We start from the raw sequence: 16,351 nt of genomic DNA, 5'->3' as shown, positions 1-16,351 counted from the left end.
TTTTTAGATTTTTAGATTAACCATTATTTCAAATCAAATCAAATCAAATCTCTGTGTTCAAAGCCAGATTTCAATTTTCATGCAACGGTCTTATCTTGGTCTTTGGGCCTTATAGATGTTTGGACATTAATTGCAATTTCTATATCATCGTTCGTCCATTTTTTGGTTGGAATACCCATTCTTTTAAGAAACCTGATTGAGGGGGAGGGGGGAGCGGCTCTCCGATCTATAATGTGATAAATCCAATATGAAATGATGTACCTTCAAACACTATTGATGAATAAGATTAGAAAGAATTACTGTCAAGTTCCTGGTAGCAATTTCAATCATCTAAAAATTTTATGACGTATACAAATTGCTATCAAATTCCAAATTCTTTAATTATGAATAAGTTTTTTTATATAATTAAAAAAATATTTTTATCTTATTTTATTTTTAAAAAAACATAATTCATGCCTCATCTACCACTTGTCGCTAGAACTCCGGTTATCGGTGAGTGCTCCGATGATTGGCAGTGAAGGCTGGCCAGATTTCATCTACTGAGTAGAATGAGTAATTTGCAACTACACTTCCACAAGTTGTAGTTTAAGATTATTGTAAAACTTAATTATAATAAAGTTAATTTTTTAGAGCCCACACTTCATGATAGTTTTTATTCTCTTCAGTCTTATTTATAAATCACATTTAAAAAAATTTATTTAGTTTTATTTGTAAGTTATGGTATATCTTTTTAAATAATAGTTAAAAAATATTTTTAAAATTATCTTTCATAAAGAAAAAGTAACATGTCATTACTTTTTGGATTTGTTATACAAAACATATCTAGAATTCTACACACTTTTATTCTTTATATTTTTTTACATTAATATTAATGAAATTGATAAAAATAACTTATAAAAAAAATTAAAAGAGTACTTGCTTGTTCATAAAAAAAAAAAAGGTTTGCAGTTGCCTAATTTATATAGACAACTAGATATATCAAACGGGATAAAATTGAATGAGTTAGCCTTTCAAAAGTTAAGCCAACCCATTTATCTTTAGAAAAAATATATATATGCAGGCGGGCGCATACTTAAGTATTTAATTTTAGATCATTCTAGTGTGTGTCAGCAAATAAAATAATAAAATTGTTCAAATACTTCATATCATTCTATTCAATGCCTATCGCAAAAAAAAAAAAAAAGAAAAAAGTTCAAATATCCTTGATCATTTTAATGTCTTAATTAGACATTGGATTCGAATCCTCTAAAATTGAAATTGATGTATTTGGACGAAATTTTTTCTTTTTAATATTTTTATTTTTTTATCATTTTTAAAAAATGTAAAATCTTTTTCTCTTTCTTGAAATGAAAAACTTCACATAAGTTCACCACTATCAAATTCAAAGGATTTAAGTCCCTATAATACTTTAGCACCGTCTAATTTTTTTTCCTCCTCTAGATGCAGTATCTCCGTCAACAGCAATAAATTCCACAATTAAATATAAACAAAGATTGTAATTTTGTCATAGATTGTCAATACATCATTGCATCTTATAATATTTTGAAATATTTATACTGATTTAAATGTTTCGAACTGTTTTTCCTCTTAAAATTTGTTTTGTTAGTACTTTATGAATAAAAGATATACACATAAAATTAAGTCTTTTAACTTTTGTTATTGTAAAAGGGATTATCACAAAGCTCTTATTTTGGAGGAGAATGGGAAATTTCTAGTGCAGGCCATTTGGAAGATTCAATTATAGGGCACATGCGAATGAATTCCATTTGCACGTTTGATGGAATATGACATATCTTAACTCGTAACCAAACGATTGACATAATTATATCATAAGCTTTAGCTTACTTAGCTCGTACAATAAATTTATTTTTCGGCTTGAACTTGAAGTCCTTTTTTTTTTGTGCGCCAGCGAACATTAAGTCTTGTAATCTTATGAATTAAGTATTTTATATATTTTTGGGTTTATATTTTTCTGTTGCATTATTGTTGGCTTTATGATGAATGCCTTCAAGAAATGGCTTTTCTTAATTCTCAATTAAGCACACTTTTATTGCTGGGGAGAAGCTTTCAATTGTATACTTCTTTTGTGAACTTCTTAAAGCATAAGAAATTCTTTATTTGTTTGTAATTTTAACAAAAGTATAAGACGATGATGCAATAAAAATAAGACAGGACCATCTAATATTTTATAATCTCGTTCATTTCTATACTTATTTTATTATAATAATATACAACGTGAAACTTGCACGGAAACATTGTTTATAAATTTATAAGAAAGCATGATTGGTTTTAACTAGTTAAAAAAATTGAATTAATTTATTACAGGATCTCGAGTTCAAACCTCAAAATATATCTTGTTAAATAAGTATGTTAAAGTTATTCCTAAGGTTACAATACATATATTCTCCTAACTACGTATGAATAATTTAAACTAATTATGAAATCATCATACTCATAAACAAGATTATTGATGCTAGAATTGCGTGCTTATTTCATCCAAATAATCTTAAATTTAAAAGAAGCATAAAATATAAGTATTAAGAGCTATGAACTTATGATCAATTGATCACATGACATGAACAAAAACGTTCCATTCATTTCTGACACAGGGCAAATATACACATGCACAAAACATTAATTAAAAACATTACTAAATTACATTATTTACTAACCATATATATACGCACTCGTGCATGCCGCAATTTTCAAAAAAAATTATTAATTTATTAATTAACCATATCTTTCCATGCATTGGAAGAGGATGAAATTAAATATTAAGTGTATTATTCGTCTGAGTTACACGACTTACTATATATATATATATATATATATATATACTGCAAGCTAGTATATTTATTATTAATCGTACTAACATTACATTACATTACATCGACACTGGTCGGGAACGTATCACGCATATTTGCAGATACAGGAGTCACTCCAGAAAAGCCAGGTTGGCTCGTTATTTATTGACTTTGAGCATAATCATCAATATAAAATAATAAACAAGATAGTGTCAAAGTTTTGAGTTCCTGCCCCCACAATTTATTACTATGTCAAAGATAACCAAACATCAATGTCAATGAGCTACTAGATCACACAATATTGTCCTAAATGTTTTAAAAATTAAGACAAAATCAATGTATCTAAAGTTCATTTTTTATCCTTTTGTGTTTATGTATTTTTTAAAATAATATATAATAAGCATGTATAAATGCATATGATTCTGTGCTAATTATCTTTTACTTCTCTAATATACGGTATACACATTTTTTTTGGGAAAAATTAGAAGATCTAAATTAAAAAGCATGGGAAGATATACAGGGTTAAATCTTTCAAAATAAATTAATTTTTCATAAGAATCAAGATTTTAATTCTTGCAAGAAAAAGTGTTTCCATTTAATGGGCATTGAACATTATTGTTAGCAATAAAAGAATACTTGTATATACTCTATCCAATTTCCAAAAGAAAAGAAAATAATTAATTTACACAATTTAAAAAAGTTGATCAAATATAATAATCAAGTCTAAAATTAAAAATTTTGAACTAAATTATCCCTGTATTAAAGAAACAAATTTTTATAATAAAAATATATTTTGACTTTTATGTGAGACAATTTGGAAATATTGTGATAAATGCTTCTTGAAATTTATAGTTTTACTTATAAATAAAAACAAATAGACACATGATAATTGTTTTAATAATTATCATGGAAAGGTGAGATAGAAAAATTCAACGAGGAACAATAACACGTTGTAGTAAAACAACTAAAACATGACCTTCTCCAATGTAGGACCAAGTATGGAAGCCCCACGTCAATATAAGAAATGTTGTGTTGATATGAATGAGTAAAATTAAAGTGTCTTGCGTTACTTGTGGACGGAGAACACTAAAGTCAGGTAGGTTCGCTCATCTTCATCCGATAATAACGAATATAGCATTTATATATGTGTGTGTGTGTGTGTGTGTGTGTGTGTGTGTGGGAGAAACAGAAAAGCCTATTCACGAAGACAAAGTCAGTATCCTTTCACAGGTTCTATTAGTTGATTTAGTTTTGTTTAATGCAATTTATTTTTTTAATCGTGGTCAGGAATATCCTCCACCGGCAATATATTGGCTAATATCCACGAAGGGTAATGCATAAAAAAAAAAAAAAATTCCACGAAGGGTAATTCAATCTTTGTATATCTTCCGGTTATGAGGGTTCTACTATCAATTTGTTGTTGTTTTTTTTTTTTTCACTAGTATTCCTTTACGTTGCACTGAATTGTAGAATCGATAACTTAATTGAAATTAAAATAACATTGACTGTTATAGATTCAATTTATTAATTTTTTTTTTGGGATTAAACTATGGATTGATGAGTGTCTATGACCTAGAACTCATTTTGTGCGTAATATTTTTTCTCAAATTTTGAAAACAGTACACTACCTTATCATTAATAAAGAGGCATCTCAGAAAATAATATAAAAAACCAAAAAATTACAGGAAAGACTCAAAAATTACAAAATAAGAATCCAACAAACATAGAAAGGGGTTGAGAAAATTTTCTTAGTCCCTTTTTATAATTTTGTAAGTCCTTTTTTATTATTTTTTGGTTAATTAACATTCAAAATTCACTTTTGTTAATGACAAGAGTTGTATTGCTATGCCATTCAGGCTTATAGTTTAGAAATTAAATTATTATTTAATTTTTTTAATTAATTTTATTGTAAGAAGGAGTTTCCATGCATCATGAATAAAATTATTTATAAATACTTGTCATGCCATTCATCCTTCATTTTTTGTGTGCATGTGCGCAAAACATCCTGCCGATGTCTTTTGCTAAAATAATCTTAAATCTTAATGTAGAAAATGGGGGGAAAAACTTCATACGTGCGTGTTACCATGCTCTAATGTATTATATTCATTCAAAAATACAAAAAATTTTTTAAAAAATTAAATATTTAAAAATATAAGATATTTTTAATCTTTTAATATATAATTATTATCTTTTTTTAAAAAAATATTTCTATTAAATAAATTACTTTATATTTATTTTAGAGTGAAGCATTTTATTAAATGAAAGTAAATATAAAAAGATAGGGTTAATTTGAAGACAAAATAACTACTTTGTTAAGAAGTAAAATTTAGTTAATAATACCTTATATTTTTTAATGAAGGAAGTATAAAATAAAACAATTATATAGAACAATTGTACACGTTTTCAAGCTTCAACTAGTGCATGTATGATAATTGTATCATTTCCTGTATAAAATATAAACATATATTTTATATTTAGAATATGGATGTCACATAAATTTAAAGCTGTCAATTAGGGCTAACCCAACTGTAAAGAGTTAGCCCTTAAAGGGTTAAGGCTTAAATGGGCTGGTCCTAATAAGCTCAATTATATGTCAGAGTTTTTTTTTTACAAGGCTTGACCTTAATTCTTAAGGCTAAGGGCTGGTCCTATTTTTTTATTTTTTAATTTAAAATTATAAAAAATATATTTATAATCATAAAAAAATTCATTATACATAAAATTAAGTTTAAGAAAATAAATTTAAATCAATTTACACCACAACAATAAAGAAAATTTAAACATTTAGGTTTAACATCAAATAATAACATCAAAATTAATACCAATAAAAATTAGACTTGGCTAACATTATCAGCCAAATCTTAATAAATGAATGAGGAATGGATGAGTACATTTAATATGTTTATTTCTTTGAGTTGCATATTTAATTTTTTATTTTTTATATTATAATTTTTTTAAAAAATAATAAAAGGGCTTGAAAGGGCTTGGGGTTGACCCTTTTAAGCTCGAATTATCATTTTTTTCTTTCAAAATAACGGTTTGGTCTTAATTATTTTTGGATTTAAAAGGGCTGGCTCGATAGATTCGACTCTAATTGACAGGTTTATGTGAATTCAATACATTTTTTAAATAAATAAAATATTTTCTTTACAATTTTCAATAATATGGAAGAGATAATCTTTATTGTTGACAATCTGGAATGCACAGTCTTAATCTTTTAAATAACTAAAATAATCTGGAATGCACAGTCTCTCCCCTTTTCCCCTTGCTGATTGCTCAATTGTAATAATATGACAAAATTATATTCATTTTGAACAAAATATTCTTAAATCTATTATTTATATAATTAATTTCTCTACTTTTAAATTCAAAATTCAGTCATTATTAAATACTTATGTATTTGAATAACACAAAAATGTATTCATCACTTAAAAGTATTTGTTAGTACTATTTCGTATTTACTTTGTCAGAACTCAAGAACAGAATGAAATACAGGAAACGTGTTCCCTCTTGCTTTTGGTGGAGTTATCATTTTTGAAAATAATAATTCAAAGTTTATATCCCTTATATAGCTGAAGATCCATTGTGCCCGTTGTTAAATTTTGCGATTTGACTGATTTCTATCCTAATAATCCTTGGAAATTTGAGCTGGATATTTTAACTTTTTTGAACACAGGATCTTTAAAATTTGTCAAAATATTAAAATAGGGTATTTCATTTTAAAATAAATAAAAATATTTTTAAAATAAAAGAAATAATTACACCTTTAATAATTAAAAATAATTTATATTTTTTAACATTAAAAAAACTCACTTTACATTTTTGAACACCTTACTTTAAAAAAAGTTTTATATTTTTGATAGAGTATATATTACCATTAACACACTCAAATGTGACAGCAATATAAATAAATAAATTAATAAATGACGAGATTAAACAAAAAAAAAATACAGAAGAGTTGGCCCAAAAAAAAAAAATACAGAAGAAATCGTCGTCGCGTTCAAACTTTAACCGAAGCGCGCAGTATGGTGGATTTGATCTCCGCCCAGTTTCCCTTTCTGACGAATTTCTCCATCGTTAGCACCGTCAGTATTACTCGGTCGTCGTCTTCCTCTTCTCTGACGCGTTCTTTGCTGTCACGCTACAAATACAGCACAGCGCCGTCCATTAGCTATGGTCTCTCGCTCCTTTTATTACATTTCATTTCCTACTAGTCTTACTGTACTCTTGACAGAGAGAACATCCGAGCCTGCTTTTTTCCTGCGCATCACAAGCATAGGAAAATGGTGGAGCTCTCCTTTGTCTCTAAAGCAAAGTCAGCTTTCCATTCTGCGGCTGCGAAAGCGGAGCAGGTTCTTGTGGACTTGAAATCCGAGCGAGGTTCTTCTGCCACATGCTCTTTTCTATTTCCATGATTTCTCATGTTTTGTGCATGTGTTTCATGCTCCGTCTAATATGAATTCAGATCATATTTTGTTTGGCATGTACATGTGTAATGTTTGTGTTTTTGTTCTTAATGGAATTTGGATTTTTTTATTTGAATGTGCATTATGTATTAACGCAATTGTTCATCACTGAAGGTCCTGACAAAGAATCGCCCGATGCATTGACTAGGAATCCAGGAGATTATTCTACTCAGAACGACGGCGAGTCAAAGGTAATGGCAATCGGAGTGATTGTGGTTCCTCTGGCGTCAACTTATTCGCTTCTGATGACTGTATTTTGATTACCAGCTAAAAGTATAACTATTTGTTTCATAATTTTTTTTTTATAGTTTTGTTAGGTTTTCACTGAAGAAAACTATAAGGGGGAAAAAAAACTAGATTAGCTAATCGAGCTTCGATGTGTCGCAGTTCAATTTGTGATTATAATAAGCTGTTTTTTATTTTAAATTTTAATCCTTAACTCACTGTCTTCTGCTATGGTTGCCCTCTGAAAATTAACTCGGCATCCACACGAAGCATGAAGAAAACTTCTGAATTTTGTTCGTGATTATTTGCAATTTTTCTTTTTTTCTTTTGGCTTAAAATCTCCCATTTGCCTATGCTTGTAACTTTACAAGAGAAGAAAAGTATACTCTGAACTCTGAAATGCCTCTTGGCTTCGACAAACCCATTACAAGTTTATTTGTTAATTATCTTTTGTGTCATTGTTATGTATCGATTCTAACTAAATAGCATAGATCCAAAAATGGAAGCTCATTACTTCCTAAATTTTTTTCCTGGGATGCTGCAGATTCACAGTGAATTGAGGCATCTGAAGTGGAGGCCTGCGTATATAGGAATAAAGCAGGATTTGCAAGATAGGATTAAGAACATTCGAATAGGGAGAAAAGAAATTGAAGAGACGGATAAACTCAGGGGCGTAGCCCTGACTGTTCCATTTTATGAAGAAAATTTGGACGTCATCAATAAGAAATATGATCCCGAGGCCAAGGTAAGAAGGTTTGAAACATTCTAGTTCAAGTATTTTGTCTTCCTACTGTGTGCAATTGATATATTAGGAAAATCTTATTATGTACACTGACTATGAACATGATATATTCAACATATTGTCTCAGATAGTGGCATTGTGCCCTCTACTTTGACTAATAAGAAGATACAACTGAATATCAATGCAGCGTGGTTTTTATTAAACTAGTTGTTAATCTCAAGGTTGAATGCTTGAGAAGTCTTCCAGCAAAAGGATTGATAAGTTATTGACAATTTCTCATTCATTGTTACACAAATGCATTTCTTTACTGATTTACGATAAAACAATTTCTTAAGGTTTCAGAAGCAGTTCCCTCAGTTGAAAGCTTAATAGCTGCCACTAAAGATCCCTTTTGTCCACCATTTGCTATTAAAGATTCCATTCCTCCATCATCTGTGCTGAAGCAACTGGCTATAGCTGTTGAGTAAGTTACACTTGTTTGCAATTCTTTTGCCTACCTTTCCTCATTTTGCTGCTTCTTTCTCTATAAACCATTGAAAGGTTCTTTATTATTGCATTCCTTTTCTAAGTGGGATGAGGGTTTTGTTGGAATTTTTTTATTCAATTGAATGGTCCTTTTGTGTTTGGAATTTTCAATAGCCAGATGCATCCTTCGTGGTATCCTGCAATAAATTGTATTCAATTGTTATTTATCATATCATAAATGCTAAACCAATAGTAGCATAAAGTTTTAGGAGGTTTGTTTTAGTCATTCATGAGGGTTTTCAGAATATGATGCAACTAGCCTATCCTCTTAAATATTTGGACCTTTTGTCCAGGGCTGGAGGCAAAACAAAGTCAATGAAAGATTTTATAGCTTCAAGAGGAGGTTCTTCACCTGTTCATGATAGGGCAGGCTTAAGGCTCTCTGCAGTGAAGGCATTAGTTTTGCGTGAAAAGGAGGACAGACTCAACTTCAGTGATGATGAGAAAGTTCTTTGTTTGATTAATTCTCTATTTGATCCAGGCATGTGAATTTTAAGGTTCCTTGCTGATGATAAAATTACACCAGTGATATACTCTCTCTTATTTATATATTTGTTTGATAAACAAAAGATGGTAGTAAAAATAGTCTACTCCAAGTCCATGAATACTGGTAAGGGTGCCAATGGAATGCTTAGGATCCAAAAGGGGTAGGCAAGGGGCCAACATAGAAAGATCTTAGCGAAGACAGCTCAATTAACCACTAGGCACCAGTGATATCCTTGGGTAGGCTAATTACTAAGCAGAACTACCAGTATATGTCATTTTTTTTAATGCATTGTCCTGTATGATCTTTCGCTTCTATTGTAATTCTTGCAAGTTATTTGCAGAGGGGGGATTTTTTGAAAGGAAGATCAGCTATGGTTCTGAGGAAACTGACGTATCATCCTTTCCAAGAGATATTCATGGTGCTCCTCCTGAAAGCCTCATTGTCAAGCTTGCTGAAGTCATTGGAAACTTTAAGAACCTTCGAGAAATGGCTCTGTTTTGGTGCAAAGTTGTTGTTGAAGTATGTTTAACTAAAATTGCTCATTTCCTATTTTTTTATGAAAAATTGATATCAATCTAGGACTGAAGATTTAGTTTACCCTCTTGGTCATTTTCTCTTATTTGTAAGCTGTTGGATTTTGCATTAAGTACATGTTCCTTTGAGGCTTTACAAAAATACCTTATAATGGAACCCATCATCTCAAGCAGATAAGCATCTTCATGCAAGACCACATGATGCCATTCTGAGCAATATAATTAATTTCCTGTTAAAAAACTGGTCATAGATAACGGTTGGGTTGGAGTATCCTATGGAAGGGAGTAGTATTTTTCTTGTGATTTGCTAAACTTATTACCCGTTTGACTTAGGTCTAATAAAGTTTGCTTCCATCTATTCCCTTCCTTCCTTCCTTCTTTCCTTCCTTCCTGGTACTAAAGAAGTGAGGATATAAAATATATTGTGGGCATCTGAGACTTCCTTCTAAAACTTTTCAATGTTATTTAACTTGTTTTGTTGTTTACCTTTTGTTTTTATATATACCTCCTTGTCCGTGAAAATGAAAGAAAGGTTTCCTATAGGAACTTCTGGACCTGGTTGAGAATTTTTGACTTGAATTGAAATAGGATGCAGTTATGCTACCAGCTTTCTACCTGAAATTCCTTATTTATTTCCGAATGAAAAAGAATGTTTTGATATATATTTATGTGATATGTAACTTATGCAGCTGAGAAAACTTTGGTCTGAGGAGCAATATTTACCTAGAGTCCCCTTGAATGAGATTCCAGATTTGAAGTCATGCCTCCTACATCAACAACTACAAGTAATAAATTGTTGTATCTCCCGGAAAAGGCACCGTGTTACTGCCACTGAATCTATGGACTGTGTGTTACTAAAAGCTGGTTCAAATATTGATGAGTTAGTTGGTTATAGTGAGAGCATTACTTCAAGTCCAGACCAGTATGCTAGATTAAGTACTGGGCAGTTTGTTGCTCGACTTGGCGCTGAGTGTCCTGCTGGAGATCTGGTATTGTTGGAAACTGGCGAGCCTGTTTATTCTCCTGTTACCCAGGTTTGATCACTACATGTTCAGAACAGTACTACTTAAACTTGCTCCTATTACTGAGATTCCTGAGACTTTTACATGTAGGAAGGACCCCTGCTTACAGAAGATCTGATTGAAGAAACAGAGGAGTTTCTGCTGCAGACAAGAAGGTCTGTCCAATATTTGAGATACATTTAATCTGTTAGTTAACTTGAGATCTAAAGTTATTTTTGTTTATTTTACTTATCTATATGTTCGTATTTCTGTGTATGTATATATAATTGGGAACAACCCCCTTAGTTGTTCAGCTCCATCCACTGATGTAAGTCACACACATTTTCTGATAAATATGCAAATTCATCTTGCTTTCGGGTTGAACTAATGGCTGGGAGTTATTTATTGTCTATTTGATGAAATTTTTGTTTGCTTTGTTTGGAGGCAGTAATTGGTCGGCACTGTCTATTTAACTACAAATAAATTAATTATTCAGTAACTGTTAACTGAGTTCTCTCTCTCTCTCTCTCTCTCTCTCTCGCTCTGTATTTGTATATTCATTTATTGGGCCATAAGACTTTTCTTAGAATGACTTCATCATTACCCTTTCCTTATAAGAAGACTTGGCTCAAAATGGATAGAAATTTCCTCAAATGTTGATGATGTTTGGTATCATATGATTCTTTATGTTTATCCCTCTTTTTGCTGTAAGCTTGACATATATATATATAAATCTCCCTCCATGATTGAGAAAAGCATTACAAAGTTGCATTATGTTCTCTTGATCGAGTGGTGAATCGTAATCGTATGATGATGTTTTTATAGATCAGTCAGCTGTTGTGGTTTAGTAAATGTGACTTGAAATTTTTAGTTTATAATAATTTGAGAGTAGGCTAATTTAGAATATGCAATTGGATTGAATGCATAGAATTTATGCATTTATTCTGTCTTCTGTGATGTAGCATTCTTTGATGGTGATGTCTAGTGCATTAGGATTTAAAGGGATCTAGTTTGCATGCTTTAGAAGGAGCTAGCTCCAAATATTTCTTTTCCAATATTGATTGTGTTGTCCTTTCTTTTTTGTTCCCTAATGTTTAATGCATCTCAAAACTCCCTTATTTTTGTAACCTTACAAAAGCAACAAAAATCAGTTATTATGGACACAGAATGATATGATCAAGAAGTCTCGTGAAGGAATTTGGCTTGTTTATGTTTGCCTTATATTTTAAGCAATAAAACCAAAATCTCAACCAGTAGATGTCCACTTTTGTATGTTTTTCTGTTGGTTGTAAGAAATGAACTGCTGGGAGTAGTTCATCAACAGATCATATTGACAAATTTTTGGCATGAAAATGTTATTTTATAATTTATCAATGATCATGTGCTGTCTCTTAAAATATGGACAAGTTTCATTTTGAGCTCGTTTGACTAGTAAACAAATGCTAACTTAGATTTCATTGTAGTTATGATGCAATAGCTTTTCTTCTCGTGATTGGTATCAATTTGGCAGTGCTTGACATTTTTTCTATTGTTTTGTGGTCAGTGTTGGTGCTGCATGTTCTCAACTCCTCTCTGATATGCAGGCTTTCAAGGTCAAGTTCGCCCTTGAATAGGACTTTTTCTTGCCAATACTCTGAATGCTCGTAACTATTTTGAATGTGTTGAATATCCTATCTGAGTAAGTTCTACTTAATATCATTTTTTAGGCCGCAAATCCGGGCTGTATTATGGAAGATTTTGTGAGATGGTATTCTCCTCCTGATTGGAAAGAAAGGGAGCCAAGTGCGGAGGCTCAAGAATGTTTGGATAGTAGTGACTCATTGTCTAACAGAGGTTCTCTAAGTCTGCGGATGCAAAAAGAAGGTGTAGTATAGTTTGCCCCATCATTTAATTTCTGCAACACAATTTCGTGGTCTATTGTTTATTTCAATGGACCTTTAGCATCTGTTAAGATAATCTATCTTGGCTTTATACAAAAGGCATTAGCAATTACGGTTACTTTATACTCCTGTCATTTCATAAACCTTCTCTGAACTTCATTAGATGTTAATGGCAGGTAATTTGTGGCGTGAATTGTGGGAAGCAGCTAAACCAGTGCCAGCTGTTAAACAGGCACCTCTATTTGATGAGGATTTGGCAGTGTGAGTTTAAATATTAGATAACCAAACTTGGTATTACTAACAATTTTTTTTTCTTTAACTCATCTCATTTAAATGGCTTTTGACATTAATTTGTAGGGAGGGCATCCTGAATGCTTTTGAGGATATCCAGCCTTCTGAGCTTTTTGAACAACTGTTTATTTCCCTGGTGAGTTATTTGTTTTTTTTTTCCCAACTCACAAATCCGATGCCAGATTTGTACATTTGTAGGCTTAGGCTGATGAGGGTGCTAATTAAGAGTTAAACACATTTACCCTAATATCCGGTTGTAGCATTGAAGGAGAGAGTATGTGGTTATTTTGGCATGCATGTGAGCTTTAAAGCTAGAACTTAGAACAGTAAGACTGGTATGTCAATGGGGCATGTTTGCACATCTGTTCACAAAATGTCCATCGAGCTTTAACTGCATGGAACTGGTAAACAAAAGCCTTTCCTACATAAATGATCCTGCAATCAGATATATCATCCGGATTAAAGTTCTCCCAGATGTTTTTCTTTTAAAAAGTGGACTGGATTTCAGTGAAAGGCTGCAATAAAAATTTCTGCTCATATACAGTATACGCCATTGTATGTTTTATAGTTATGACTAATCCGAAGATTTTGTATTAACTACAGCTTGGTTTAGGATTTGCCATTGCTGAACCTGTCCTATCAGGAAACAGTGACTTCTCAAAGGTGTTCTCCGACTGCAAGGACTACATTCTAGTCACCTGTCAAGGCAACGATTGGAATGAGAAAATTGATGACCTTTGCCAGGTTTGCGCTAGCGGACTAAGTTTCTAATTTATGGAGTTTTAGTAGTTGCTTCCTTAATCTTTTGTGCTGTTACTAGAACTGGTTTGCTCCTAAATGAAGTAAAATTTTATTTTTTTCATTAAATTTTTCAAGTCAATGTTATATGTGGGGTAGTCTGGGAAAACAGAAACTCTTGGATCAATCAAAATTGTTTAGGATTTTCACAGTTAGCTCTAATCAACTCTACGTCCTAAGGACTTCTTGATTAAGCTTGGTCTGAGACTCATTCTGTTGAAGATAGCTTCACCTATAAGGATGGAAAAATGATGGACAAACTAAGCTGCAATTTTAGATTTTTTGCTACGAGTTTTCAAACAAATACATGACGTGGAATTCTTTTACAAATCAGCCTTGGATTAATTGATTCTTCTACTTTGGATTTTTTGTTTTTAGGGAGAATTACTTATAGGTTCCCGTTTAAAAAAATTAATTACTTCCATGCCCTGTTCACTTGTAAATATTGAAGTTTAACATGTAAATATAGAAGTTTGACTTGTAAATGGACTGAAAAAATTATTAATTTTCTTATTTGAAACCGGATTGTAATTCTCCCTTTTTTAATTAGAAATAACTTCGTAACAAACATTCGAAGAACGTTCCCTATGACCGACCCTACCTTCCAGGATTGTTTGATTTTCCGTGTCTCTGAGTCGTCCTATTGAAGATGGCTCCCCCTATGAGAGTACACGGGGATGTAAAATGATTCGCTGATATATGAACCGCGAAAAATACTGATTATATGGACATTTTCTTATGGCCAAAGGTTATCTGAGGAATTGTTGAATATTTGTTTTTTTGATTTTATCAGAAGAATATTTAACGTTCCAATTGCTGTTACAGGTATATGAATCCGTGGAGGCAATGTTACTGAATCCTGAGGAAGCACTGAGGGTGATGAAGCAGGTCAAAGAACCAGCTAGCACTGCCGGTGACCTCAAGGATCGGTTTAAGAGGCTTAGCGTTAAGTTTGGTGGCAAAGAAAAGTTTTTAAGAAGGCCAATCTCAAAAAATAAGATAAGCAATGAAGAGAACGCAATTCGACAATCATTTTCAAATTTCTTTGACAGTAAAACGTCTTTATTTTCAAAGAAGCTATAGCCTGAAGGCACACGCGCTGCTGAGACCCCTCCCTCTCTTGAAAGCGATTGGACGGCTCTCTAGATCAAGTTTCTCAGAGATTCGTCCTGCTGATCCATGTTAAATTTTTCGGTTCTTTTTTTCGCCTAGAAGATAACTGTAATTAGTTCCCCCCCCCCCCCCCCCTCAAAAGGTGAAAATGGTTATAACAAATTGCAAGGAATTCTTGCTTTATCACAGGAAGCTGAACATTCAATAGCTTGTAAGCTGATATTTGTTGTTGCCAGGCAACTATCAACTAAATTACATGTTAGTTGTCTTTGTCAACAAATACGGTATTTGTAATTTGTAAGAATTACAGTTGAAATATTTTTATCAATTTTTGGTCAAAGAATAATGTTCTCAATTTATTAACCAATTTATTAAATTAGAAGGTGGTTTCAGTTTGTATGCACAATGATGAAATGATAAAAAGGCAAACTGAAAAATGCGCAATTAGTATTTTGAAGTTACGGCGATAGAATGGAAGAGGGATGGAATTTCATCATGTGAAACTGTGTGGTCAGAGAATTTGCGTCTCTCTTTCCATTCTCTAAGAATCCGCCCCAAACATAGTCATTAAATTAATTTTCTACTATATATGTTATTTTGTTTTACAGACTTGAAAAATATGTAGTAAGGAAGTTAGGGGAAAAAAGAATCACAAGGAGAACCTTTAATTATAATTATTTTCATCCAGTTTAATTTTTTACCCCCACTTAACAATATCTTTAGTGTATTACCAATCCTTTCTGCCTCAGTCTACAAATAAAGTTAGAAGCAAATTTTTGCCCAAGAAATAATAATAAAGTTAGAAGCAAAGCGCGATCGTTAAATTTGGTGTTTTCTGTGCATGAGGTACGTAGCTAGTAAGTATGTTAGTACAATTTAATTCACATTCAGGCAAAGTCCGTTAACTTAGAATTACACACATAACTTTAAAAGGTGTACGGAGCTTTTAGTTTCATGCAATAATTAGGGTTTTCAATATGATAAAAAGGATGAGATAACAATTGAAGAATTAATTAACATTTAATTCAAAGAGCACCTAGTATATATAGTAGAGATGGATACATAATTGTTCACCAAAACAGAGATGCATACATAATTGATGTAGTAATTGCAAGACTAATTATGGATAGACAACGTTCATGACTTTTAAAAGCATCTCGTCAACATAATGATTAATTGTTATGATGTTATTTACGTATGAATTAAATGCGTTACAATTTAAGGAATTAAATATTAATGCAAATAAAAAAAATCTTAATGTAAATCTTAGTTTTAAAAAGAAAAAGAAAACCTTTTTCATGTAACTAAATAGTTTATTGTGAAAATATAATTTTTTTTGTCTTTGAATTTATTCTCAATTATTGATTCAATTCCTGAATTTTGATTTTGAAACAATTCAATAATTTTTTAATTTAAAATAATTCATTCCTTATATTTTTTGATGTGGTATCATTCAATCCCTATAAGTTTTTAACTCAATAAATTA

General features: G+C 31.3%; 1 protein-coding gene across 2 annotated transcripts; it reads left to right on the top strand.

The window, feature by feature from the left end:
- Positions 1 to 6,828: 6,828 nt before the first annotated feature.
- On the top strand, positions 6,829 to 15,193 carry LOC129317687 (uncharacterized). Of its 2 annotated transcripts, none has more exons than XR_008595021.1 (14): positions 6,829 to 7,184; positions 7,385 to 7,461; positions 8,040 to 8,240; positions 8,573 to 8,700; positions 9,056 to 9,243; positions 9,590 to 9,768; positions 10,472 to 10,816; positions 10,895 to 10,959; positions 12,327 to 12,375; positions 12,490 to 12,646; positions 12,840 to 12,924; positions 13,021 to 13,090; positions 13,568 to 13,698; positions 14,578 to 14,715. XR_008595021.1 is itself a non-coding variant. In XM_054962040.1 (14 exons), the coding sequence occupies exons 1-14, from the start codon at positions 7,088 to 7,090 to the stop codon at positions 14,833 to 14,835; spliced, it is 2,040 nt and encodes a 679-aa protein (XP_054818015.1). In that variant the 5' UTR covers positions 6,829 to 7,087; the 3' UTR covers positions 14,836 to 15,193. The 2 variants fall into 2 exon arrangements, 1 of the variants encoding a protein (XP_054818015.1); XM_054962040.1 differs by having other exon boundaries at positions 13,558 to 13,698; positions 14,578 to 15,193.
- Positions 15,194 to 16,351: the final 1,158 nt, after the last annotated feature.

Source organism: Prosopis cineraria, unplaced genomic scaffold (genome assembly GCF_029017545.1).
Source record: "Prosopis cineraria cultivar Desert tree isolate PC_DT_omini unplaced genomic scaffold, ASM2901754v1 PC8, whole genome shotgun sequence".
Taxonomy (NCBI): domain Eukaryota; kingdom Viridiplantae; phylum Streptophyta; class Magnoliopsida; order Fabales; family Fabaceae; genus Prosopis; species Prosopis cineraria.
The sequence above is the reverse complement of the archived record's forward strand: the minus strand, read 5'-3'. Positions and strand labels throughout refer to the sequence as shown.

What these genes read in the sequence shown, in the direction of transcription:
- LOC129317687 (XM_054962040.1), top strand. Translation starts at nt 7,088, where the DNA reads ATGGTGGAGCTCTCCTTTGTCTCTAAAGCAAAGTCAGCTTTCCATTCT. An exon ending in AGAACGACGGCGAGTCAAAG is followed by an intron (nt 7,462 to 8,039) that starts GTAATGGCAATC and finishes GGGATGCTGCAG; the next exon opens with ATTCACAGTGAATTGAGGCA. An exon ending in TTTCTGCTGCAGACAAGAAG is followed by an intron (nt 10,960 to 12,326) that starts GTCTGTCCAATA and finishes TTTTGTGGTCAG; the next exon opens with TGTTGGTGCTGCATGTTCTC.